This window comes from Pipistrellus kuhlii, unplaced genomic scaffold, assembly GCF_014108245.1.
Source record: "Pipistrellus kuhlii isolate mPipKuh1 unplaced genomic scaffold, mPipKuh1.p scaffold_m20_p_6, whole genome shotgun sequence".
Classification (NCBI taxonomy): domain Eukaryota; kingdom Metazoa; phylum Chordata; class Mammalia; order Chiroptera; family Vespertilionidae; genus Pipistrellus; species Pipistrellus kuhlii.
Genome location: NW_023425562.1, coordinates 58,157,577 through 58,185,393, shown reverse-complemented (window position 1 = coordinate 58,185,393; position 27,817 = coordinate 58,157,577). Strand labels below are relative to the sequence as shown.

Here is a 27,817-nt window from a genome sequence, read left to right as displayed (position 1 = left end):
AGGGCACCAGCAAGTGACCGAGAGGTTGGGGAGAGGGCGGGAGGAAGGGGGACATAGCCGAGAAGAAAGAAAGTGGAGCCGGGGAGGGCGAGGGAGGGATCGCGGAGCAGACCTCGAGGAGAGAGGGCGGCCGGGGACACCCTGCGGCGAGGCTGGGGTGGCTGCCGCGGGGCTGGAGTGCGCGACTGCGCCCCTCATCCCCCGGACCCCCGGACCCCTGGACCCCCGAACCCCCGCTTGGCGGGAGCGCACAGCCCCTACCCGAGGCGGCGAAAGTGGCGTCCTCACCCCCCCACCCCCACCCACCCCCGGCGCCGGCCGCCCCCTTCCGTCCCCGCGCCGCCCCTCCTCCGTCCCGCCCCCAGCGCCCGGGCGAGCGCCGCAGTGGCCGCCGCCTGCACCGCCCGGGCGGGAGCCGGCGCTGTCCCCGCTCGCCTCGGCGCTCCGAGCGGCTCGCCGGCGGCCCGGTTCTCCCGTCCGACTCCACGCCAGCCTCGGGGAGCCCCGCCGCCGCCCCTCCGCCCCTTCTGCTTGCGGCCAGCGGAGCTCCGCGTCGCGGGAACTTGGGCAGGACTCCTCTCTCCGACGACCTTCCCAGGGCGCGGGGCGCGGGGCTGGAGCGGAGCCCCGCGGCGATGCCCGGCGCCCTCCTCCCTGACAGTCACTGTGCCGGGGCCCGGGTCCTGCCCCCGACGGCCGCGCGTTGAGATGACTTTCCGCGATCTCCTGAGCGCCAGCTTCGAGGGACCGCGCCCGAACGGCAGCGCCGCGGGCTCCAGCGCGGGCGGCGGCGGGGGCGGCGCGGGCGGCGCGGCGGCCTCGGAGGGCCCGGCGAGGGGCGTCGTGCCGGGGGCCGCGGGGGGCGGCGGCGGCGGCGGCGGCGGCGTGGTGGGCGCGGGCGGCGGCGAGGACAACCGGAGCTCCCCCGGGGCCCCGGGGGGCGTGGGCGCCGGCGGCGGCGAGGTGAACGGCACGGCGGCCGTCGGGGGGCTGGTGGTGAGCGCGCAGAGCGTGGGCGTGGGCGTCTTCCTGGCCGCCTTCATCCTGCTGGCCGTGGCGGGCAACCTGCTGGTCATCCTCTCAGTGGCCTGCAACCGCCACCTGCAGACGGTCACCAACTACTTCATCGTGAACCTGGCCGTGGCCGACCTGCTGCTCAGCACCACGGTGCTGCCCTTCTCAGCCACCATGGAGGTGCTGGGCTTCTGGGCCTTCGGCCGGGCCTTCTGCGACGTGTGGGCCGCCGTGGACGTGCTGTGCTGCACCGCCTCCATCCTCAGCCTCTGCACCATCTCGGTGGACCGCTACGTGGGCGTGCGCCACTCGCTCAAGTACCCGACCATCATGACGGAGCGCAAGGCGGCCGCCATCCTGGCGCTGCTTTGGGCCGTGGCCCTCGTGGTGTCCGTGGGGCCGCTGCTGGGCTGGAAGGAGCCCGTGCCCCCGGACGAGCGCTTCTGCAGCATCACCGAGGAGGTGGGCTACGCCGTCTTCTCCTCGGTGTGCTCCTTCTACCTGCCCATGGCCGTCATCCTCGTCATGTACTGCCGCGTGTACGTGGTGGCGCGCAGCACCACGCGCAGCCTGGAGGCCGGCGTGAAGCGGGAGCGCGGCAAGGCCTCCGAGGTGGTGCTGCGCATCCACCGCCGAGGCGCCGCCTCGGGTGCAGGTACCGACGGGGCGCCCCGGGGACTGCGCAGCGCCAAGGGCCACACCTTCCGCAGCTCGCTGTCCGTGCGCCTGCTCAAGTTCTCCCGCGAGAAGAAGGCCGCCAAGACGCTGGCCATCGTCGTGGGAGTCTTCGTGCTCTGCTGGTTCCCCTTCTTCTTCGTCCTGCCACTCGGTGAGTGACCCCTCTCCCCCACCAGCCCTTCCTTCCTGAGCCTGGAGCTATGCCTTCCTGGCACCCAAGCTTGGCAGCTTTCCCCCTCACCCCCCACCCCACCCTGCCCCAGCTGGCTCTCCACCTGAAGAATGGAAGGTGGGCTTAGCAACCTCCCTGGTTCCTTCCAGTGTTTCCCAAAGTGTGGCACGCGTACCCCGAGGGGTACGGGAAGAGTTTGGTGGGGGTACACGTTGCACCGAAGTTTGGTGGGGATATGCACTGCACCGTGCTTAGCTGCGCCTAATTCTATGTTCTCATGAGTAGGAGGGGTACTCAGCATTACGAAAACTATAGAAGGGGTGCACATATGTCAAAAGTTTGGGAAACACTTAGACAGAAGTGTGGCCCGGCTTTGGGGGAGGGGAGGAGGACAAGAGGCTCTTAGTGCTTGCAAAAGTTGTTTCACAGGGTTCTAACTTTTCTGTCCTTCCACTCCCCCTTCATTGTCATTACCATCCTCGGCTTGTTTTTCACTCTGGATGCCGCTAAATATAAAAGGTCAGTAGAAATCTGTGCAAGCATCTGCTCATAGTATGTAACAGCCGTGTATGTGTTCACCTACATGTTAACAGATACACACTCATACATACACACACACACTCAGATATACATGTCAACTCCCAGAGGTGGGCCCGCAGGTAGCGTGGGCCTACATTCATTCATGGGCAGCAAGCCCTGCCCAGTCGACATGTACATCAGCACGCACCAGAAGCCACCTGCTTTCTCCCAGCACTCATTCCGTTTGGAAGCTGGACCCTCCCAAGCTGGAATCTGTGAGTGCCCTGGGCTCTAACTTCTGCGTCCTCCTCTTGGAATTGGGGGAGGGGCTGTGTGAGGGTAAGAAGGAAAGAGAAGGAGGCAAACTATCAAACGGAAAGTTGATGTTCATCGTCTTTCTTTAATTTACTGAGTATTTTAGCACTTCTGAAAAACTTTCCAATTTCTCCCACGAGGGTCCCCACGGACCTGGAAGGTGGGCGGCAGTTCTGAGGGGCTTCCTCCCACATCTGGGGGGTCCTCCTGGAAGCCTTGGGGCTGGGTCAGCCCTGGGAGGAGATGGAGAACAGCATTTCCGGGGACAGATTTACCCTGAGTCATTTCGCCCATGGCTGCAACCTCAGCAGGCCCACGCAGGGATCTCCCCTGCCTTTCCGGAGCCTGCTTCTTCCACACCCTGCAGCGGAGTCAGGACAGGGACAATGGCCTCCCTCCTGCTCCCCTGCCGGCTCTCCACACACAGCAGCCAGAGTGATCTTTATACATTATAAATTAGTGTCACTCTCGATGAAAACCCCTCAATGCTTTCTCCCTGCCCTGGGAACAAAATCTAAACTCTCCATTATGGCCTATGAGGTGACCTTCAAATGTATCATTGTCCAAACCAAAATGTGACGCTAGGAATACTTCTGCTTAGAGCACGGGCAGGAACCAGGACAATAGGGACAAACCCGGACTTGTGGTCCCCTTCCTGTAAGGAGAGCCCCACATGATGGGCTGCCTGCCCTCTGGCCTCATGGCTTGGCTGCCCTGCCTTTTGCTCACTGCCCCTCTGGCCCCTCTGACCCTCTTCTGGTTCCTTGCCCACATCCCTCATGCCCTTGCATTTGCTCTTCCCTCTGTCTGGCCTGTCCTGCCCAACCCCCCCGGCTAACTCCCCATCCTTCAGGTCTCTGTATAAATGTCCCCTCTTCAGAGAGGCCTTCCCAGATGCCTCAGCCTCAGCGTGTCTTTCTCTGTGTTTTCTCCCTCGTGGCACAGGCTCTCCTCCTTTACTAGCTCCTTAGCTATAATCACATCGGGTATTGCTTGGTTTGGTGTCTGACTTCCCTGACTGGCCTGCAAGCTCTGCAAGAGCAGGACTGTGCTGGTGGGGGGAAGCCAGACAAGCACCCAGCACAGTGCCTGGCATATGAAGAGCAATAGAGCACAGCAGCAAGGACCACAGGATCTGGTACCAGAGATCCTGGGTTCGAATCCCAGCTCTGCTTCTTACTAGCTGGGTAACTTGCAGCAAATCCCAGAACCTCTCTGGGTCTCTCATTCCTCATCTATAAAATAAGGATGGTGGTGATGGTTATAATGATAACCTACAGGGGGGTTAATAAGACTTCAGTGATGTATTATGTGTGATTGTAACATGGTGAGTTCCATATGAGCTATTGCTTTGGCAGTGGGTGCTCAGTATAAGATAAGAAATGAATAAATCACCGACTGGAAAGTCACTCAGCCAGAGGCTGTGGTGAGGATAAGAAGAGGGATGGAGGGGGAAGGGAGAGGCAAATAGGCAGAAAGAGAAAGTCTGTGTGCCCCCCTTTAGCCCACCTACCCCGTATTTACAACCCCCCCCCCCCCAGCCATCACCCAGGCTTCTTGCCCTACCAACCCACCCCTGTTCCAGCCTTGCCCAGCTGTGCCCTGCTATCCCAGGTGCCCTCATCCTCCCCCTGCCCCTTGGTTCACACCAGTCCCCTGTAGGAAATAATCAGTCTGTGTGTAGACTGCCGTCTCCCCTAATGGTCTTCTAACTTCTTTTCAAATGTCTAGTTACAGAATAAGGCACATAAGGAGAAAATAGTATACCAAGTGCCTATGTACCCATCATCACCCATATTGAATAGATACTCACATTTTTGCCATATTTGCCTCTGATCCTTTTTTTTTTTTTTTTTTCCAAAGAAATAGAATACAGCCATAGCTAAGTTCCCTTCTCCTGTCCTTTTTTGGTCCCTCCTCCCCAAAGGTAAATCTGGTATTTATCACTCCCACACATTTGTACTCTTCCCACAAATATCTGTATTCACAATAATAGAGAATATTGCTTTGTGTGCCTTTAGGATTTATGTAAATCGCACCACCATGCCTTGCGCATCCATCTTCAGTTTGCCTTTTTCACCCAACATGGTGTCGCTGAGATTTATCCACGGCCATGCTGCCTCACTGCAGCAGCAGCGTGGTGCCCTGTTTGAGAGCGTCCCATGGCGTGTTGATGCAGTCTCCTGCTGAGTGCTCCGCGCTTCCAATTTCTCACTGATACAATCAACACGGAAAGCAGCTACTGTTCTCTGAGGTCTAGATCACGTGTCCCCCTCTTCCAGGAAATCAGCCCCAAATCTCCATGGCCTTTGCCCCTGGCTGGTACACACTGCTCTTTCTTAATCCCTCCATCTCTGTTGCTCCTCACATATGGTTGGCGACCCTGGGAGGGGGCTCTCCTTGCCTCCACCTCACTGAGCCTTCCAGGGCACCTCACTGAGCCCCAGAGCAGAGCCCACGGAGCTGAATTGAGTGGAATCTGGCAATAGCAAACATGCAGGAAAGAGGCCAAGCAGGAACACAGAATATCCCAATCGCCAGGATGTGGCTCTGAGGGTAGATCAACAGAGAGAATGGGAGGATGGAGCAAGAGGCGGAGAAAGAGTGGCCTGAGGGTTATGCAGGAGGGCCAGGGGGTCAGGAGGTCCTGACAGTCCTCAGCACTGGCCCAGGGAAAATTCTGAGCAGCAACTTGGGGGTGGGGGTGGGGGATAGAAATAGAATGTAGCATCCAGGGAGTTGGTAGGAGGTGCCAGTATGTGGGGGCGGGGGGGGGGGCGGGAGGGGAGTGTGAAAAACATTGGGAACTTATTATAGATAAGAGGGTCAAGAATGGGAGTGGTTGCAGGAAAGAGAGAGGATGGAGAGACAAAGAAAAGAGAGGGACTGGGGACAGAGCCTGGGGAGCCCCTACTTTGAAGAAATCAGGAGGAGGCTGAGAAGGGGGAAGCCAGGAGGACTGACACTTCTCAGCTCCCTCAAGCCCTGGCCCCACACCAGATGTGAGGAGCAGCAGGGAAGGAGAGGTTGAAAAAGCAGTCAGTGCCGGAAAGGGCCATAGGCCATGGCAGCAAAGGCACCCAGTAGAGCCACAGCCTAGGGGTTGTCAAGCAGACCCAGGAAGCTCCATACCCACAGCCTCCGGACACAAAGTCAAGTGGAAGCTGCAGCTACAGCACAGCAGTGACAGCCAGGGAGTGGCCCTGACAGCCCGAGGGCACTGACAACCTTAAGGAGGGAACCCAGGGTCCCAGAGGGACCTTGGCCCAGGGAGCGAGTGACTGCCATTTATAAGCTGAAATGCTGAGGGTCAGGCCGGAGCAGGAATGGAGAGAGGTACAGATGGGGTGTCCTGAACTGAAAGGATTCTGGGGGTCCAGGCCAATGGCCAGGAGAGATTGGGACACAGACACCAGGCACCTAAAATCCTGAGCGGCCTCAAGAGAGGCTAGGGGTCACCCCCAGACCTCCAGCTGAGGAGCAACTGCAGGGCATGTGCCAGCAGGCAGAGAGCTCAATGAACTTGAGACATCATCTGTCGGACCCTGCAATTTAGGGCAGCAAGACCAGGGAAGGCAACACCTGCCCTTCCAGGACACCGGGGGAGCTGTGTAAGGAATGAGAAATACCACTCACCCCCGTGAGAGGGCACTCGCCTGCCTGCTGCTTCATACTGATGCCCAGGTGTGCTGTCTGCCCCGTGAAGAATGACCACACACCCAGGTTTGACCAAGGCAGCCCTGGTTATACCTGTTGACCTACATGGTTACTAACAGTGCCCTTTTTCCCTCTCAGAGATGTTCCAGTCTGGACGACAGCCTATATGGTCCCCACTCCTTGGAGGAGGGGCTCTTGGCAGCTCTGCCAATGAGAGATGTGCCTCCTGCCCTCACCCCAGCAAGCTGGTGCAGGACTAGGTGCCTGGGAAAGTCGCAGGACATTATGTAAAAGTTCCTTCTTACAGGTTATTTAGCCAGATGTCTAGAGGAGCCCAGACTTGTAACAGGCATGTGGGGAGGGGCATCAGTTAGAACCTGTTATCTGCAGACTTCCATGGAAGACCCCCCAAAAGGGAGCCAGCTAGAATTACACCTGAAAGCCTCTGCCCTGAACCCTTAGTGCCACAGCCCCCTCACCCACAGCCTTTGGGTGTAGAAATGCCAGTCACCTCCCCTGCAGGCAGCAGGGGGACAGAGGAACTGGAGGAGCACTGTCCTGGGCAGGCAAGCACCCATCTGCAGAGAGAGCCCTCCCTCTCCCAGGTGGCTCCAGAGGCCCCATCTCTCCTGATGTTCTCATGGCAGTAGCATCCGATCGGCCTGCCAGCCATACCCAGAAGTGGACCTGTCCGCTGAGACCTAGACACTCACATAGTCCGCCCCCCGTCATTCCTAACGGCCACAGGCAGATGCCCAGCTTGCACTCTTAGCTCTCTTCTGTTGGGCAGTCAGCATGCCACACTGGCCTCCTAGTCAGCCTCTGAATGTGTCAGTCGCACAAGCAGGCCCAGAGCCCACAGGCCCCTCCCAGATATACCTCCAGGTGAATAAGCTACCAGGAGGCTCTGATATTGGCAGACCCAGGACACACTGGGACTCCAGCCATGTGGGAGCCAGACCTGGGGCTCCTTCCTGTACTGTCAACCTAGGTCTCCTGACCGCCTTCACATTTAATTAGGTGCTCCCTCATGCTCCAAGCATTCTGCACACCTTTATCACAGTGACTGTCAATATCCTTACACATAGCATCAGTGAGAGGAAAGCTGCACATGTGTAGGCACAGAGGAGCAGAGGTCTTTGTGGGTCATCCTGTGGTTTGGGAAAACCTGGAATATACAATCTATGAGAAAACAGGCCAGATGTCATCAACCGAATGGATAAATAAATGGTGATGTGTTCATTGACTGGACTACTGTACAGCCAGGAAAATAACGAGCCTGATGACAATAGCAACATAGATGGGCTTCACGGACACTGTGCTGAGCAAAATAAGCCAGATCCGAAATGAAAAGCTAATATGTTATATGATTCTGTGTATATGGCATTAAATTCAAAAACAGGTGAAGCTAGTCAGGATGGTGTGTGTGTGTGTGTGTGTGTGTGTGTGTGTGTGTGTGAGAGAGAGAGAGAGAGAGAGAGAGAGAGAGAGAGAGAGAGAGAGAGAGAGAGAGAGGTGGAGGGTGCAATTAACTGGAAGAGAGTACAAAGAAACTTTTCTAAAGTGCCAGAAATATTCTGTCTTGATCTGGGTGGTGACTACATTGGTGTATGCATATGTAAACTTAACAAGCCATACTCTTAGGATGTATGTATTTAGAAACCTGACTGTCAACATCTTATGCCTGAATGAAGAGAAAGGAAGAGGGAGGAGGCAGGAGGAGACTGTGAGCCATGCTGAGGAATTGGTGTCCAGACTTTGGAGGCACACTGTGGCAGCCAGCTGTGAAGGGTAGACTCAGTGTGTGCGTCCAAAGGGTGTTGGCCAAGCACCAAAGGACTCATCCCCACAGGCTCCCTGAGGTCACAGACAACAGGGGGAGAGGCGTGGTGTGCTCCAGATCCTCAGTAATGGCTATTCTGTCCTGTCCCCTGGCCCAAACTTTTGAAGAAGGGGCTGGCTATGCTTTTGTGGCACCTGGCGCACAGTCAGTGTGCGCAGAAGGAGGAAGTGGCATGGCCTCTTCACATCCTGCCATGCCAAGAGGCTGGATGGCAAAGCACAGCTCTCTCTCTCTTTTTTAAATTGCGGTAAGAATATAACATGAGATATACCCTCTTAAATTTGTAAGTATACCATGTAATATTGTTCACTAGGCACCTGCATAGCAGGTCTCTAAAACCTGCTCATTTTGTTGAAGTGAAACTGTATGCATGTTGATTAGCAACACCCCACTCCCTCTCCCTCCAACCCCTCTTAGGTTCTATGAATTTGTCTGCAGGCAGACCTTGTTTCATTGTTTCATTGCACAGGTCACTTATTTGCACTTCACTGATGTTGCTTTTTTTTTTTTTTTTTTTTTTTTTTTTTTTTTTTTTTTTTTTTTTTTACAAATTGAAGGCAAGTCCCTCCACCAGCAAACATGCCACAACTCACTTTATTGCGGTGTTCTGGAATCACCCCGAAATATCTCTGAGGTGTGCCTGTATTTTAGATACCTCATACGAGTGGAATCAGGCAGTCCTTCTGTGAACGGCTGATTTCACTTAGGGTAACGGCCCTTTTTGTAAAGCCAACCATCCTACTAGGGATGCATTGGGGATGGACCCCCATTTGTGTGACTAGAAAATAAATTTTAAGCATAGCATCTAACATTTACTGAGTGATTACTATGGATAAGAAATGATCCAGGGCTAGGGTTTTTCCCTTGTTTTTAATAGGATGGATAGTTTCAAACACAATCTAAGTAGAAAGAGCAGTACGATGATGCCCAGGAACCTTGACTCAGCTACAACTGTCAATACAAGGCCAGTCTTGGTTCATCTCAACCCCTACCCATTTTCCCACCACTGCGGGATTATTGTGAAGAAAATTCAGACACCATATCAGTTCATCTGTAAGTTCTTCAATATGTATTTCAGAAAATAAGAACTTTTTTAAATAACCATAATCATTCATAACATAAAATAATTGTTTAACGGCATCAAATATCTATCTAGTGTTCAAATGTTGCCTATTGCCTCAAATTTTTAGTTTGTTTAAATTAGGATCCAAAAAAGGTACATTCGTTGCATATAGTTGATGCATCCTAGGTCCCTTTAATGGGTAAGATTCTACTTCACCCATCTTTTTCCTTTCAACTCATTTGGTGAAGAACCCAGGTTGTTTGCCTCCAGGAGTAGCCCACAGTCTGGGATTTGCATCCCCAGTGCCATTAGTGTGCTCCTCGGTTGCCTGTACCTCCTGTAAACCGAATTCTCCCTTTTTGTAATATCAAGATTAATCAAGGCTTCAGGTTCCATCAGCCTAATCCATCCATCATAAAGGGTCCCATCAGCCTTTTACAAAACTGCTCTCTTAGCAGCCACTAGCCATGGCCTGGAAACTTAAAGAGGTGATACCTGAATTCTGTCATCCCTTGTACATTTGTTTGTTGGAATTCTAAAAGAAACTACCTGTTTGGTTACTTGGCAGAGTCTGTACAGGAAAAGCTGATTGACCCTGACCTTGATCAAACCTTCAACTCCCTATCCTTACCTTAGGCCTCCCTCTCCAGCTACTGCCATGAACCATCACTTCACCTTCTCTTGGCATCTTAAACTCCCTCAACTCCACCCATTTCTGAGATGCCTAGTGCTTGAATCTGGCCATTTTTCCATGTGGAACATAGTAGTAGTGTGTCAGTAAAGATTTAACAATTGGCTCTGGAGTGGGGGCTAATTGGTAGCATCTGCCCATTTCCATGGTGTAACTATTCCCACTGTGATCGGTTTCAAGCTACCAAAGGGACATCAGCAAGCTTGCAAAGTTCCTCGGAAATTTAACAATCAGCTCTTGTGAGCCAGTGCAAGCCAGTGTCTAGCTGAGCACTTGCCAACGAGGAATCACACTTTTCATAGGCAGGCTTCCCCCTCAGGGCAGCCTCAGAGTGGCCCCAGAAGTCCTGCATGAACCCTGTTGGCTCTGAATCTCTCTCAGCCCCTTTCTGCCCTAAAGGGTCTCACTCTCTTTTGCTGCTCAGCCCTCCCTGTCTTCCACCTCTCCTCTGCATACACACAGCATGTAGATGTGTCCTAAACTTCCACCAGAAGATGATTTGCCCTCAATCCTGTGTGGCTCCTTCACCCTCATCCCTATCTTCTCACTATAATCTTTCCTGCTTTTTACCTACTTGCAAGAACAGCCTGTGCTACTTACTTCTTTTAAAAATATTTTTATATTAATCTTAATCCTAAATGTCAGAGCTGGGCCCTGGCCAGTGTGGCTCAGCTGGTTGGGCGTCATCCTGTGCACTCAAGGGTTGCTGGTTCCATTCTGGCCAGGTTCAATGCTGGGGTTGCGAGCTCTATTCCTGGCAGTGGGCATGCAGGAGGCAGCCAATCAATATTTCACTCTCACATTGATATTTCTATCTTTTTTCCCTCTCCTTTTCTCTCTCTCTAAAAATCAATAAAATCTTAAAAAACAAAATAAGTGTCAGAGCTGGGACTGGAATCCAAGCACTCTGGCTCCAGAGTCCTTGTTACTTCCTGCCAGGGTCAAGGTCAGGCTAGGGCCAGGGTTCAGGTCAGTTGGCAGCCATGATTTAAGCTTTAAATCTCACTGAACCCCCAGGCTCAGTTTCATGCTCCCTTATGCCCCAGATCCTGGCCACAATGGTGTCCTGAGCATTGCCATGGGATAAGGCCACTTCCTGTGTGACTTAATGCTCTCACAGACCCCAGAAGACCCCAAGAGTCCTTGAACCCCTCCCTCAAGAGAAAGTTTCTGAGGCCTCACCTGAGCCTTGCCTCACCCTGCTTCATGAGCTTTATGCCCACCAGAAGGTCTCCTGCAAACGCTAGAGGATTTGTCTACCCTGGGTGACCCACCCAACAGGGTCCTGGCCCCCTGAGAGCTGGTACTAAGGTCTCATGGGCAATGCCTAGCAGCACAGTGCTGGGACTCCTGAACAGAATGACCACTACCTGGGGACCTTCTCTCCTCTGGCTTAAGCACTGATCTGCTCAGATCCATGATATTGGTCAACCCAGCCCCTGAGCTGAGAGGCTCATGCTCTGAGCACAAGAGCCATTTGGCAGGGTCAGGCAAGGCTCAGGTGAGGGAGGGCACCCAGAGCTTGGGATTTGGCTACTCTAAGGCCACGGCCACAGATCAGGAAATAATGAGTTAAGAAGAGACAACAAAAAATAGAAAGAAGGGGGAGAAATAGGGAAGGTGGAAAGGGAGAAAAGGGGAGAGAAGAGTTGAAGGGAAATGGGTGGGGCCCAGTGTAGGACTCAGGACCCCAGCAGGTGGCCACCAGCCACCACGGCTCTAGGAGCTTCCCCACCCCCACTAAGGTGTAGGGGAAGGGAAGACTGGTGCAGCCTGATATTTCATAGTTGGCTGCAAGTTATGAGCAAGGCTGGCTGTGAATTCTGACATTGGGCCAAGAAAGAACGAGTTCCCCCTGGTGAGGCCAAAACAATGCTGTTAATCACACAGTCTGCCCCTTGGCTTCAGAGCTGTCACTCCTCAATGAGGCCTAGCCACATTGGTCACCACCAGCCTTAACTGGCATCTCAGCCTCAGATCCTGGGCCTGGCCATTCCTGTTCCTCAGGAGCGGGAACTAGACTGTGATGATCCAGGCTGCAAATACACACACCCCTAACCTCACAAGCTGCTACCTCAGTTTCCCCAAGAAGTGTAGGCCAGAATGGCCCAGCCATCATCCCAGAGAGTGAGCTCACCTGCTGACACAGAAGAGGCCCTGCCACTTCTGACCAGCGGTGTCTGCCTGCCTTGCTCCAGCCAGTCTGTTGAGTAGGGAGAAGTGGACACAGATGTGCATACTCATGCCCTAACTTTCCCAGCAGTAGCAGAATAATTGGTCTGGTGACAAAGCCATATTCCCACCATTATATGTTGGGAAGCAAGCAAAATATAGCTTGAAGACATGTCTTTGGGCATTTTAGGTCTGGTCCCTAGATGCAGAGCCTGAGAAGGGGGTTCTTATGCAAGTGGTGGACTGAAGAAGGGTCTCAGGAGGCATGCAAGTAAGGGAGGGAAGTAGGCTAGGGCAGGAAAGAGCTAACCCAGGATGTGGTATCAAAGTCTGACCTCAGCCTGACCCTACCAGAGCCCTGGAGCACAGAACTGCACCACCTGGAGGCAAGGGAGCTGGCTTTTCCTATCCCAGTGGTTGGCAAACTGTGGCTCTCAAGCCACATGCAGCTCTTTGGCCCCTTGAGTGTGGCTCTTCCACAAAATACCACATACAGGCATGCATATACAGTGCGATTGAAACTTCGTGGCCCATGCGCAGAAGTCAGTTTTCAGCCTGGACGAGTCTATTTTGAAGAAGTGGTGTTAGAACACTCAAGGGGCCAAAAAGCTGCATGTGGCCAAAGAGCCGCGGTGTGCCGACCACTGCCCTATCCCATATCAGTTTGTCCCTGGCTGTGAGCTGCTCCTTGATGGGGAGGTGTCATCTCCCAGTTGAAGCAGCTCCCATTGGCTGAGGGCAGGTCTCCAGAGAAGGGACTACCATGAGCTTTAGCAGCCACCACTCAGCATCTGAGGGCTGATGCACCTGGGCAAGGCGCCAACAGCATCTACTTCAAACCTTAGAGGTGACTTTTTAGCAAAGACTTGAAGGAGGGGAAGGAGATGGCCAAGCACTTCCTAGGTGGTGGGGGTCTGTTTGTTACTCTTTCTTGAGAAGTAGCTCCCAAGAGCAGGCAGCAGCCCAGCCCTTGTGAATGTCCTACATGGCAGGTCCCACAGGGCACCCTAGATGCCACACAGAAGGCCAACAAATGCCATCTAGCCTGCTGGAGGCAGAATCAAGAAGTGGTCAAGGAATACACAGCCCAGAACTACTATCCCAGGACAGTGGGATTAATCACAGAAACAATCCTAGAGAAGGTGGTCGTAGGCCCGAGTCGAAGAAGGGGAGTACTCACTATGGAGACAGAAGGACGGCCATCCTGGCCAGGCCAGCATGTGAAAGCCCAGAGGTGGGGATGAGGCAGCTAGTGTTTGTGGCTCTTCCAGAATCCCTGGAAGAATAAGAGAAGTTCTATTTCTCTCTTTACAAGATGCTACAGGAAGGCCAAGTGGTTTAGGGATAGATGGATTCAAGTTCAGAACTTGACCCTATCCCTTGCCCTCTGCAGATAAGTAAAATCTTTCTGCAAGGTGGATGCCAGTGTCATGAGAGTTAAATGAGAAGTACAGCCTGGCTAATGTGGTTCAGTGGTTGAACATCAACCTATAAACCAAGAGGTCATGGTTTGATTCCCAGTCAGGGCACATGGCTGAGTTGGGCATCAATCCCCAGTGTGAGGTGTGCAGAGGCAGCCGAGTAATGATTCTCTTTCATCATTGATGTTTCTCTCTCTCTCCCTCTCCCTTCCTCTCGAACTGTGAACTGTGGGGACAAAGCTGATGGACACAGGGAAGAGTAACTCAAATAGTACAAGACAAGGTGATGAGTGCTGTGAAAAACAATGGAGCCGGTTGAAAAGATGGAGAGCACAGGGCTGCTGGGAGGACATTGTAATTTTAAATGGAGAGTCAGAGAGACCTCACTGCCTTTACAAGACTCTTCTAAGGGAACCCTTACACTTAGCTGTGGGCACAGAAGGAAGAAGCAGCAAAGGAAATTGACATGGAGTCACTAAGATAGTGGCACCTGGAAGCCAGGTGAGATGGCAAGTGTCCAGGATGTACAAGAGATGTGTCTTCAGGATGGAGACCTGTGTGGGTTGGGGCTATGGGGCAAAGTGATGGAGAGAAAAGTAGGTAGGGAAGAGGAGACAGGTGTGAATGGAAAGGGTGGAGAGAATGAGAGTGCAGCTGTGACAGAGACAAGCTCACAGGTGACTGGTGGATCAAGACCAGCACAGCACAAGTAGGTGATGAGCCTTGAGTGACTCCTTTCTTACCAAGCAGGGAGAGTGAGGAGGGAGGTTTGAGGGCTTCCCCAACTTCCTTAGCTTCTGTTTGCTCCATGAAACAGGAAGTGAGGTCAGTGCTCTGGAGAAGGTGAAGGGGCGGCCACAAGGCTTGTAGGGAAGAGTCAAGGCTCAAAGGAGCTAGTGCATGAATAGGGGAGAGCTAGCTGAGGATGCTGGAAACAAAGGACATTAAACTGAGGTGGGGGCCTTCAGTGTGTTGAGGGTGAATCACTCCAGAGTTAGGATCTGGCTGGAGAAGTGCAACCTAAATCCAGAAAGCCATGGATGTGGGAGCATTGCAAGGGAATTGGAGTCTCAGCCAAGCCAAGACGGAAGCAAACAGCTAATGGGAGAAACCAAGGGGCTAGCAGCTCAAAGTACAGATGAGAGGGGGGATGGGGAGGAGAGAAGCTGCAGTGAGCAGTGGAAATGGGTTCTAAGTGAAGAAATAAATGCTCAGACATGTTTTAAAAGAATCCCTCAGCTGCTGTGGAGAACAGGCAGGAGCCCACTCGAAAGGGCACTGCGCGTGGTAGTTGGAACTGATGGTGTTGGGACCAGGGTGATAACGGGATGGTGCACAGTGAGGGGATTCTGGAACTGATAGGCGTTGGCAATGATGGGATGTAGGGTGCAATAGAGAGGGGTCAGAATGTATTGAGTATCTATGATATGCCAAGCATGGTGTGGGGAGCTTACCATTTAAAGTTAAGATAACAGGAAACTGCTAGTTACTTCGGTGTTCTTGGCACTTAGAAGTGAGTAGACATACAGGGGTGGGTGGAGTGGAGAGGAGGAGGGAGTACAGCTAAACGCTGCTGGCTTGGGAGGGGGTGCAGGGGAAGACTTCCAGGAGGAGGTGCCATTGGAGCTGGCACTACCAGGTATCAGAAAGAGGAAGGGCATCCAGAATGACCATGTGCAAAAGCCCAAAGGCAAGACTGAGGAGCCCGCTGTGGCCAGAGGGCAGTGAGAAGTCAGTGTGGCCACTTATCTAATGCACATAAAGACAAAAGCAAGACTGCAGAGAGAAGCAGAAACCACGAGAGAAAAGGGAGTGAGGGGGCCTTGCTGGGCTCCTGGATGGAGAGGCAGGAAGGTGAGGGAGGGCGTGCCATGCGAGCCTCTGGCTCCAATAACGGCTGCCAAGATGAGTTAGCACAGCTGGGCTTCTGGCTTGCAAGAAAGGCTGTGGGGAAAGTGGGGAGTGGGCGAGAGAGCCAGAAAAGGGGGCTGGCAGGCACTGAGAGAGTGGCCTTGTCTCAGAGTCCCCAGCTGTCCATTGGGGCTTTCCTGGATCTGAGCTACAGGTGCTGGCAAAGGTGTGTGCTGGGCAGCTGGGGAGGAGTGAGCAGGCAAGACGGGGGAGTCAGCTGGTCAACCTGAGTAGCCATAACTCAGGAGCAGCTCGGGGAGGAGAAAGCTGGGAGTGGCTGAGAAGCACTTGTCACTTATGTGTCCGCAGCAGGGCAGCAGGGCAGGGACATTGCTGACAATGCCTCTGGGCAGAGGTGAGTGTGAGATTCAGAACTGCCAACTACGAAGGGAACAGGAAATGTCTCTTGGGAGATACTGCTTGTGGAAGCTGGAGCCCAAGGCACCGATGTCTATTTTCCAGGCAAGATGTCTGCACACAGTGGGCAGAGAGCAAATAAACAAAGTTGTGGCAGATGCTGTTGGTGCCTCACCCATCTCCCTAGACCAGTGGTCGGCAAACTCATTAGTCAACAGAGCCAAATATCAACAGTACAACGATTGAAGTTTCTTTTGAGAGCCAAATTTTTTTTAATCTTTATTGTTCCTATTATTAAAAATGTTCCTCATTTTATTCCTCCCTCCATTGCTCCCCTCCACCAAGTTCCCACCCACCTTCTGCCCTTTCCCCACCCCCCATTGTCCTCATCGTAGGTGCACAGTTTATGTTCAGTCTCTTCCCACACCCCCCACTTCCCTTTTCCTCGAGAATCATCAGTTCACTCCCCTTCCATACCTCTGATTCTATTATATTCACCAGTTAATATTGTTCATCAGATTTTTTTTAATTCCCTTGGTTTTTAGGTTCACTTGTTGATAGTTGCTTATTTGTTGTTCATAATTTTTATCTTTATGAATGGGAAATATTCAAGGTGATGAATAGCAAGAACCTACAGCCAAAAATAATCTACCCAATAAAGCTATCACTCAGAATCAAAGGCCAGATAAAGAGCTTTACTAATAAAAAAAAGCTAAAGGAGTTCATCACCACCAAACCAGAATTATATGAATTGCTGAAGGGGGTTCTTTCAGAAGAGAAAGAGAAAGAGAGTCAAATTTTTTAAACTTAAACTTCTTCTAATGCCACTTCTTCAAAATAGACTTACCCAGGCCATGGTATTTTGTGCAAGGGCCACACTCAAGGGGCCAAAGAGCCGCATGTGAGTCGAGAGCCACAGTTTGCCGACCACGGCCCTAGACCTTCAGTGCACTAGTGGGCTAACTTCCATCCCAGCACCTGCCTTCGTCTCTGTCTGGGGGCTTCCTCTGCCTACCAGAATCCTCCTTTCCCACCCACACAGTGGGCAGGAAGTATGGGATAACTATGGGAGTAGGTATACCTCACTTCCCTTTCCCCAGAAGGGGGGGCGGGAAGGGGGTGGTAACTCTGAGGTTCCTATTCTCCACTGTCTCCCAAAGCTCCCAAGCTTTTATTGGCTTTCCTGTCTTTTTTCTTATTTCCCACTCCACTACCTGAGACTCACTTGCCTCCCAAATTAACAACTTGTCTCCGGGCCTGCTCCTGGCGGGACACACACAGCAGGAAAGATGGGGGCTGCAAGGCCCTTTGAATCCCAGCTCCTTTTGTGTAAGGAATCCCCAGCTGGCAGCAGGCTTCTGTACAGGCTGGCTGAGAATAAATTAGCATCTTAATGTCTACAACAAGGCGCAGGCTATACAGTATGCCATGTCGCCTTCTAATCCGAATCAAAACTACACTGATAACAATGCCCTTTGGCCAGCTTCAGACTCGTTGCTGAAAGCATAGTCCACCGATTTGTCATCCTGGGCTAAATATAAAAAATTGTGGCCTGAGTCAGAGCGTTATTTTCAGCACTCCGTCTTATTACTTTCAGCCTCTGAGGGATGGTGTTTGGAGGGCTGTTGCCTGGAGGTTGAGGGCAACCCTGGTGGACCCCGTATTCCAAAGACAACGATCCAACTCCTCTCCCAGCGGATAGTGTCTCCTCAACACACCCTGACCGATATCCCAGCCTCCCCCACATCCACCAGGTCGAGGCTTCTGTTTCTGGCCACTCTCCAGAGCTGGAAGTGGGTTCCTTCCAGGTCTGACGTCTCCTCTCTCAAAAGCCACAGAAATAAGGAAAGGGGATGGGGGCGTGAGTAACAGACGTATTTATTAAGAATCTGTTAAGTGCTAGACCCTGAAATTTATGAATCTTCATAAAATCCCTGCCAGACAAATATTATATATATAAATATATATATATATATATATATATATATATATATATTTTATTGACTTCAGAGAGGAAAGAATAGGGAGAGAGAGATAGAAACATCAATGATGAGAGAGAATCATTGATCGGCTGTCTCCTGCATGCCCCCCACTGGGGATTGTGCCCACAACCCGGGCATGTGCCCTGACCAGGAATCGAACCATGACCTCCTGGTTCATAGGTCAACGCTCAACCACTGAGCCATGCCGGCCTAGCCACAGAAATATTATTGACTGTATTTCACAGAAAGGGAAAGTGAGACTTAGCAAACAACTGGCTCAGGGCTACTTGGCCAAGGTTTGAATGGCCAATGCCCTCCGCACAGTGCTGTGTGCCCTTCCCCTTCCTCCATGGTATTTCGTAGCACCAGCACTTCTCTAAATGGTGGGAGTAGGTGATATGCAAGTGCCCCCATTCAAGTGCCCCCATACATGGTGCCCTGGCCCAGTAGGGGACTCTGCTCTTATTTCTTTGGGGAGAAGGGGGAAATGCAGCAGGTCTCATGATTGTGAGTACAACCAAGGATGACTCTTTCCCCAAATAAGTTCATGGACCCCCTGGAGTTATATGAGGGACCCCCTGGGGAGAAGTAGTTTGAGAGACTCAGTAAGGGCCCCTGGAGATCAGGGAGGGTCGCCCCGTATCGTCCAGGGGCTTGCCTGGACCTCCCTCCTCCTGAGCATCTAACCTTCGCGGGTTTCTGCTCCCTGCAGGTTCCCTGTTCCCGGAGCTGAAGCCCTCGGAGAGCGTCTTCAAGGTCATCTTCTGGCTCGGCTACTTCAACAGCTGCGTGAACCCGCTCATCTACCCCTGCTCCAGCCGCGAGTTCAAGCGCGCCTTCCTCCGCCTGCTGCGCTGCCAGTGCCGGCGCCGCCGGCGCCGCCGCCCCCTCTGGCGGGTCTACGGCCACCACTGGCGGGTCTCCGCGGGCGGCCCGCGCTCCGACTGCGCCCCCGGCCCGGGGGCTGCGCTCCCCGGGGCCCCGCTGGCCCTCGCCGAGCTCGCCGCCCCTGGCTCCCCAGGTGCAGCCGAGGCGAAGCCGCGCGCTTTCCGCGAGTGGAGGCTGCCCGGGCCGCTCCGGAGGCCCAGCACCCAGCTGCGCGCCAAGGTCTCCAGCCTGTCGCTCCGGCTCCGCGCCGGGAGCGCGCCGCGCACCGAGGCCGCCCTGCGCCCCGAGGTGGAGGCGGTGTCCCTCGGTGTTCCCCCCAACGTCGTGGAGGGCGCCTACGAACTGGCGGACTGCAGCGACCTCCGGGAGACTGACAGGGAGACTGATATCTAAGGACCCCCAGAGCCAGGCCTGGGTGGGGGCGGGGGTGCTAGGGGAGGTGGGTAAGGTGGGGTGGGGGCGAGGACGGGAGGAGAAGCTAGCTTGGTTCCAGAGGCCCCTGTGGATCGGGGATTCGAAACTGATCAGGACAGCTACTCTCTAGCCTCCAGGAGGAAGGGAGGCAGAGCGCTGCCCTGGAGGGGTGGAAGGCTATGGGGCCCCACCAGACACAAATGCCCATGCTCCTCCTTTGGGAGGAAGGGGGTGCGGTCTTCGGGAAGGAGGGGTGCCATTTGTTCCCAATCCCTATTTGAGAAGCACTGCCCCATCCATGCCTTGAACCCTGGGTAGACAGCCCCAAGTCTGGCCAAACAGGCCTGCCCCTCCTCTTGGGGGGAACGGGGCAGGGAGGCCCTGCATGGCTGCCCCACTGCCTCCCTAGGAAAACGTCCCTGGGACCAGGGCTTCTCGGTGAACAAGTTTCTCCTTACTGCCAACTGGAGGAACCTTGAGATCCGTCACCGTTACAGCCACCTACAAGCTTTGGTGGCAGATGGGATGACTGTTTCTACGAGCCTGTTGTATTTACCCGTGGACCCTGCCGGTATTCCTCCTTGCACACCGCATCACCAGCCCCTGCCGCCCAGTACCCCCCTCCCCCAGGGCCTTACTGTTTACACTCTGTACATAGCCCCCTGTGCCTGTGCCCATCACCTCCCGCTGGGATCCGGAGCTGTCAAACGGGGAGAGCTTTATTTGTCGTTTTGAGACATATTTATTGGCAAGAGTACTTCTATTTTGTCCAAACTGTGCAAACTGTCCCTCTTTAGCTTATAACGTATAAAGAACTTGTTTTTTTCCTAAAATTCTTCAAGTTTTAAAGGCCCACAACAGGACAGATTGGGTATTTGTGCACCTTTCTAGTTTCATCTTAACTGGCTCTTTAACTGCCTGTCCCGTTGGGGCTTGTAGCATGACCAAAGGACTTTGGAGGAGGAGGAGGATTTAAAGTCATGTGACCAGTCTTGGGAAACAAACAGTAACCATAAACACAAATGTTCACTTTGTCAGTCTCCCCAGATGTACCTGTGATGCAGTCGTCAGTTAAATGGGTGGAACGCTACAAAAAATATATATACAAGCCCGAGTAGACAGGTGTGCGTGGTGTGGTGAGAGAGAGAACACCTACCCAGGAACCATGCTTGACATCCCAAGAGGGCCACATTTTGCAGCACCTTGGCCCCCTAAAGCTGGGGGGACTGGGGGACAGCCCTTATGGTCTCACAGGAGTGGAGACTGTTGGTCAAATCAGGGGTCCAGTATCAGGGGATTGAACACTGGGCTCCTGGGCGGGGGTCCTTGGTAGCAGGGGAGGGTCCCTGAGCAGAGTGAACATTCGTTCCCACATGTTAGGGCAGGTAAGCCACCGGAGGTCAATAGTGGGGACAAGGGAGCGAGGTGGGAAGGGAGTCCATCAGCAGGATTTTTAGTGGGGGAGGGGGCCCTCGTGTCCCCATAACAGTGGACATGGAGGCAGGCAGTGTGGGCAGCTTGGCCAGTACTTTCTGTCAGCACGATGATCAATCAGCAAACATGTCCAATGTTCAAGCACAGCAGCGCTCTGCACCAGCTGCCTCCTCCTGTGCCCCCCACACTAGGTACCCAGCCTTCGGGGGATGGGGGAGGGCCCCAGAGGCCCCAGAGAGGCTGTGCTCCAACAGGGGCATCCAGGAACCCAGTTCTGATCACCAACAAAGCACTGAGCCGCTCACCTCGCTCTCGGGACATGCCAGATGTTGTAAAGTGGTCAAGAGGAATGGAGGGAGTAGCAACAGCCCTTCTGGAGGATTCCAGTGATTCTGGAGCATTTGGAAGAAGTGCATTCACTGCACCATTTCCTGAGACCTCAGGTGCCCCAACTCTCCCTCCCTCCTCCCCCCCCCCCCCCCGCCCCCAGGCTGGCCCACACAACTCCTTAAAGACTGTCCCTGAAGTGCATATAAAAAGGCCATTGTCTCTCTCTTTAAAAAAAAAAAAATAAATAAATAAATAAATATATATATATATATATATATAGATAGATAGATAGATATAGATATAGATATATAGATATATTTTTTTTATTGATTTCTTACAGAGAGGAAGGGAGAGGGACAGAGAGCTAGAAACATTGATAAGAGAGAAACATCGATCAGCTGCCTCCTGCATACCCTCCCACTGGGGATGTGCCCACAACCAAGGTACATGCCCTTGCCCAGAATTGAACCCGGGACCTTTCAGTCTGCAGGCTGACGCTCTATCCACTGAGCCAAACCAGTTTCGGCTGTCTCTTTTTTTAATCACCTTGAAATGCCAGGGTGATTGGGGAAATAGAGAAGAATCGGTACCCATCAAAAGGGGAATAAGGGTTCCTTTGCACAAGCCTCGAGAAATGAGAGAGTTTGTTAGTGAGAAGGGCACGGTCCTGTGAGATGTGACGGGGAAAAGCAAGTCTACGAAGACACTGGCATTTGTCCAATGACCTCCCCCCTCCCCCACTTAGAAAACCTCACTCCTGTTCCCACCCGAAACCTCGAGCTCCAGTCCACCCTCCCTCTCGAGCTGGGCTCTTGCCGCCCATCTTGCCTTGCTTCCCACACTCTCCAGGACCTCTGTCCCCAGCATTCCACGGGATCACTTTTGCAAGTCACCTGGGACCTTTCATTTCCCTAACCTCCTCCCATCATCTGTCTGGGCTGCAGTTCACACTAGTGGCCACTCCTGCTTCCTGAAATGTTCCTCCGCTGCTGAGCCACGCCCCTGGGATCTCTTCTGGTCCCCTGACCACACTCACTCTCCTGCGCAGGCGCCCCGCTCTGTCCTCAAATGTCCCCCAGGGTTTTCTTCTTCCTTTTCTCAACTCTCCACACAATCTCATCCATTCAAAATCACCTCAATTGTGTCCATAAATGTCTCCCCAGGGTCTCTCTCTGGATCCAGAGGTGTGTGCTTATTCTCCCCCAGATGACCCCCAGACACCCCAGATGCAAGCCCTCTCACCTTCTGCAAAGCATCTCATCTGCTCTGCGCAGGCATGACAAGGCCACTGGTGCTGAGGCTTCAAGCTCATCTCCACACCTTATCATCTTCCCAAGACCTCCTTCCCAGAGGCCTTGCCTGGAACTAATCCCTGAGCATTCCTCAGTCTTCCTGTTAGCTCATATCAAGATCACCCTGGCTTAGAGTCCACTGATAGAATCCATATCTGTGTCCATCAGGGTGAGAGCTGTCTGTTCCCAGGGCTGTTCAGGACTGCATAAGAGTTTTTATTAAATACTAGAAGCCCTGTGCATGAAATACTAGAAGGCCGATCAGGGCCTTCCAGCTGCCAGCTGGGGCCTCCCTTCCCTGGCTGCTGGCTGCTGGCTGCTGGCTGCTGGCTGGGGCCTTCCTTCATTCCGCACCGCCCCCTGGTGGTCATCGCATGTCATAGTGAGTGATCAATCTCTCAGTCAAACACCCACAGGGACAATTTGCATATTAGGCTTTTATATATATATATATATTGGATTTATGGGTTCACTGATGCCTCCCTGGGACACTGCACCATTGTCCACCTGGTATCTGGCTCTACATCACCGTTTTCATAAGACCTTCACCCCATCTGGTCCCATCAATACTCAGGAGCTAAAGCCTAGCCCGCTCCCAGCCGGAGAGCCAGCTACACCCTGAACCTTTGCAGGACCACCTGCTCCATGTGCCCTCCAGGCCACCCAACCCTCCCACCTGGAGCCCCACCTCCCCAAGAGGCCCCCTCCACCACCACTGCTCCAGGTGGTGACAGGCACTGAGGAAAGGTTGGGACCTTGGTGGCCCTCCCTTCAGTGGCCTGTCATAACTCCGACTCCTCAGTGCCCCCTGACCCTGTTTCTATTCCCATCCTGTTGCACCCCAAGAGGTTACATGTTCACCATCTACTTGGAAAAAAAAATTTTTTTTTTCTTCCCTTTCCGTGGCTTCAGCAAAGCACAAAACCAGATGCTCGTAAAGGCTAAGCCAGTCCCTCAGGCTCTCTGCTCAGAATAGCTCTCAAGGGCGCCTGGTGGGCCCAGGTGGTACTGGAAGTGGGACTTTGGAGAAGCGGGTGCTGCACACACTCTCCTGCTAGGCTGGGCTGACATTTCTTCCCTTTCCAACCCACCTCATGGCAGAAAAAGGGAAACAAAGGGAGTATTGAATAGGGCCCAGCCTACTAGTGTATTCTTAAGTTGCTCTGGTCTGGGTGAAAAAGAAGTGGAAACTGCAGAAGAATTTGGAATCGAGAAGAAATCCAGAAACTGGGGGCACAAAAGTCTGAGCCTCCAGAGCCAGGAGCCAGAATGAGAGATGCATTGGAAGCAGTTCCAGGAACCTTGACACTGATATTTGTGGAAGTCCTGTTACTGGTGGAGTTAGATGTTAGACCCCAGTCCTTGCATTCAGCTAAGAAAGAACTCAGAGACAAAAACTCAAATACAAGCGAAAGTTTATTTAGAAAGTCACAGAGGTAGAAGGAAACAAGTTACAGAGGCAAAAGAGGGGCCCTTAATGCTTAGAAGAAGAATGCAAAGATAACACTCCTGAGAGAAGGGGGGAAGGCTGGGGCTATGAGAGAGGGGAAGGGAAGGGAAGGGAAGGGAAGGGAAGGGAAGGGAAGGGAAGGGAAGGGAAGGGAAGGGAAGGGAAGGGAAGGGAAGGGAAGGGAAGGGAAGGGAAGGGAAGGAAACATTGGATCCCTTGCCTTAAGGTCGATCTCAATAGAATATTCATCAGCCTTCCAGTTGCATCCTTTCAGAGTCATGGTCTCTACTGATCGATTGGTCAGCACTAAGGTAGGAGGTCATTAATCCTTGCATCTGGTCCTGATGTCAGCCATGGCATTGCTTCATCTGCTTTTGCTTCTTTTCTGAGCCTGAAGCTGAAACACAACTGAGGTCTAAATGTCATCTCTAGTTTGACTAAAACTCTGACTCTGTGGTCAACAGACCTGAGGCTTTGGTCCTAAGATTTTTTATGGGGGTCAGAACCTCATTGTCCTGAGGGCTTACTCCTTAAGGTAGGGGTGTCGAACTCAATCAGAGAAGGGGCCAAAATCTAAAATCCAGCCTAAATCGCGGGCCGAATGGTTTACTGAACAGTCATAAACTGTCATTGTGATGGAAACGCAGTGGAATGCAGTGATGACAGCGCCGTGCGGGCCACATTGCAAGGCCTGGAGGGACGGATTTGGCCCGCGGGCCTTGTGTTTGACACATGTGCCTTAAGGGACTGGTCGTGCAAGGGCTTGCACAGGAGCCTATTCTCTGGCCCCCTTATTCCTCCTCTAAGGGGATCTAAGCCACATGACTAGCGATATAAAAGGACACTGGATCTAAACAGCATGAAGTCACATGCCAGGGGAGGAAAGGCCACCTTGAGGGTAAGGTCCTACCCCATAATACTATTTTCCAAGTTTTGCCTATCATTCCTGCTCTGCATATGCCTGACTTACCACCTCAGGAAAGTTGTTTTGTTTTTTTTCCTGCCCCTCTTTCACCTCCCACTAAATTTAAGCATTTCCTAAAGTTCTACTTTTTCCTTTCTATATATTTTTTTCTTTCCTCCAATGCCATGGGTAGGAGCATCCATATCCCAAATCCACATTTCCAGCCCCAACACTGTCTTCACTACCTACTACTTACTTTGGCAAAACTTATAGGGTTGACTCTGATTGTCCATACACAAATTTCCTCCTGACTGCAATACTGAAGGTCATACACACTGTTGCTATAGGAAATATTTGTTTTTACTTCCTATCTTAAGTTGGTATCCTACCAAGCCATTTATAAGACCCCTCCCCTTAAAACACCAACAAAGAACTAAGAAGAGGATAGAAATTCAAAACAGGTTGGAAAAGTAAGGATACCAGTCAACCATTTGCAAAGAGGGGGGACTCCAGTGCTGAGGGAGCTGTATTGAAGGACAGATTCAGGGGCCCAGCCAGAATTTTGCCTCTACATTAAAGGCTCTACCCTTTCCACTGCATATCTCCCACCTCCCGCCCCGCCCTTAACTCCAAGAAGGGCCTACCCAGTCATCTAATCTCCAGCCACATCCCACTGCCCAACAATTGCTTTCTGAGTAGCTGAGGACACAATTCCCTGCAGGAACTTTCTACCTGCTCCCGGGACTGTCCCGTCTTGTAGGTCTGAGGTCAGAAGGGACCCTGAGAGCAGAGTAGAACAGTATCATTTCTCGGGTGCTCTATTTGACAGAAAAGAAATAGCCAGCATCTCTGAATTTCTAGATAAAGTTTTTCCTCATTTGCTGAAAACTTGGCAGTGGGGAGAAGATTTCCCTCCGTCTGGTAGAGCAGAACTAAAAGGATGCCCACTGGCTTCTGTCTCCTCCAGCTCCTGAAGCCAGAGTCAATCCATGAAGAGCATCTTCCAGGGACCTGAATCCCCTGGCCCATCCTTACAAGGCCTCCATTGCTGTAACTGAGCCACCTTTGTATTCTGGGTGTCTTCCTTGTCTGTGCTTATTGATCTAGGCCCATTGATCTAGTGCTTAGAAATATCCCTTTTGGGCTGGATGAGTTCCTGAAGTAGAGGTGTATCCGTCAGCTATTGCTATGAGAATGCTGCAAAAAAACAAGCCACCCCAAAATTTACTTATGTTTCTGTCTGCAAGTCCTAGGTTTGGTTTCAGGCTTTTAGAGGCTCAGTCAAATATATTCCCCTTTTCTCTATATTCTCTTTGAAACATCAGCTATCAGGGCATATTATTCTCGTGACCAATGATGAGTACATGAGATGCCAAACCCAACTATGCAAACATGTTTAAAGCTTTTGCTCATATTGCATCATGGCTGTTTACACTCTTTGGCCAAAACAAGTGAGATGGCCAAGCCCAAAGTCAATGGAGCAGGAAAATATACTCTGTTCCAGAGGGATAGGAAAGTGACTGAATATTTGCCAAATAATCTTCTAGTCTAGCTCAAGAAGCATGGTTAGGACTTCAACATATGAATTGGGGGAGAGGGGAAATAACAGCCTCTTTAGTGGGAGGAGATGCAAGGTCCCATGGCAAAGTATTCAGTCACAGAAAGAGGGAAGAACTGAGGTCACTTCTGCCATCACCTACCATATGTAGCAACACCAGTCTAGCTCTTGCCCTGAGCTAGCACTGGTCTAGACTGGACTACCTACTCCGGTGACATGGAACAAAGACCTCACCCTACCCAGCCCTAGGTTTCCTCCCCTATCATTGGGACCCAGCTCACACTTTTTTTGCAGGAATCAAATGAGATCCTGTTGTGAATATTTTGGGGTTTTTTTAAATAGAGGGAGCTCTAAGAAGAAACTGTAGTTTCCTAAGCTAAGTAGGGTGTCATTTATACACAAAGAGGCAAAAGACAGATATTCCCAAACATGCATGAACTCTTCGTTGAAAAAAGGACCCTCCAACAAAGCCAAGTCAATGAAAATACAATGAAAACAACAAATCTGAAACAAAGAGGGATATAACTAGTCACAAGAGAGAATACATACTTGAACAACTTTAGACCACTAAATGTTTAAACATTAAAAGGCCAACTTTCTAGTAAAATTTCAATTGCCAAAATTGCATCTCACCCCCAAAGTAGGAAATCATAACAGAACATTAACCATGAAAGAAATTAAAACAATAGTCAAAGATCTACTTCAGAAAAAAAAAAAAATGCACAGTAAGTTCTTTAAGTCTCCAGGAAATGGATAATTAACATTTTATACATACTTTCTCAATGTACATAGTAAAAAGATGTAAAACTACCCAAATTGTTTTAAAAGCCCAAGAGGGAGGGGTGAAAGCCCTAGAAAGGCCAAGAAAAAAAAAATATTAGGCCACTTGTGAACATAGATCCAAAAGCCTAAATAAATATAAGCACATGAGCCCTGACTGGTTTGGCTCAGTGGATAGAGCATCAGCCTGTGGACTAAAGGGCCCCAGGTTTGATTCCGGTCAAGGGCATGTACCTTGGTTGCAGGCACATCCCAGTAGGAGGTTTGCAGGAGGCAGATAATCAATGTTTCTAACTCTCTCTCCCTCTCCCTTCCTCTCTGTAAAAAAAAAAACAAAAAAAAATCAATAAAATATATTTTTAAAAATAAATAATAAATAAATATAAGCACATGAAATCCAGCAAGGCCAGTGTAACAGACTGTATTATTGACAAAACATTTGCTGCCCCAAACTTGCTGGATACTTTTCTGGAAAAGGATTATATGCCTATTCACACACATCAAACTCAGGCACTGACTTCGTTTGACCAATGAAATGTAGATAGAAGTAACACATGCTACTTCTGATCAGAGACATTAAGATGTTCCATTATCTCTCTTTTCTATCAACCATACCAGTAAGATGCTCCATTGCAGTGGATCCTAGAATTAAGAGACGTAAAATCAATCCCTTTGGGCTCATGATGAACAAGAAATGAACTTCTGTTGTAATTCACTAAGGTTCGAGGGGTGTTTGTTACCAGAGTCGAACTTAGCCTAAACTGACTGATACAACAAGGCATAGACTGTCCCCAAAATACAAGAAAGACATTAGAAATTTTATCATTGTAAATAGCACATTAACAAGTAATAGGAGAAAAACACTATGATCATCTCAATATATGTATAAGACATTTGATAATATTCAATAGCCATTCATAATAAAACATTCATAAGCTAATATAGAAAGGAATTTCTTTAACCTGGTAAAAA

General features: G+C 51.5%; 1 protein-coding gene across 1 annotated transcript; it reads left to right on the top strand.

Moving 5' to 3' along the window:
• Positions 1–392: 392 nt before the first annotated feature.
• On the top strand, positions 393–20,143 carry ADRA1D (adrenoceptor alpha 1D). The gene is made up of 2 exons (XM_036419216.2): positions 393–1,843; positions 18,508–20,143. Exons 1-2 carry the CDS (start codon positions 709–711, stop codon positions 19,074–19,076), a joined length of 1,704 nt encoding a protein of 567 aa, XP_036275109.1. The 5' UTR covers positions 393–708; the 3' UTR covers positions 19,077–20,143.
• The last annotated feature ends 7,674 nt before the right edge of the window (positions 20,144–27,817 follow it).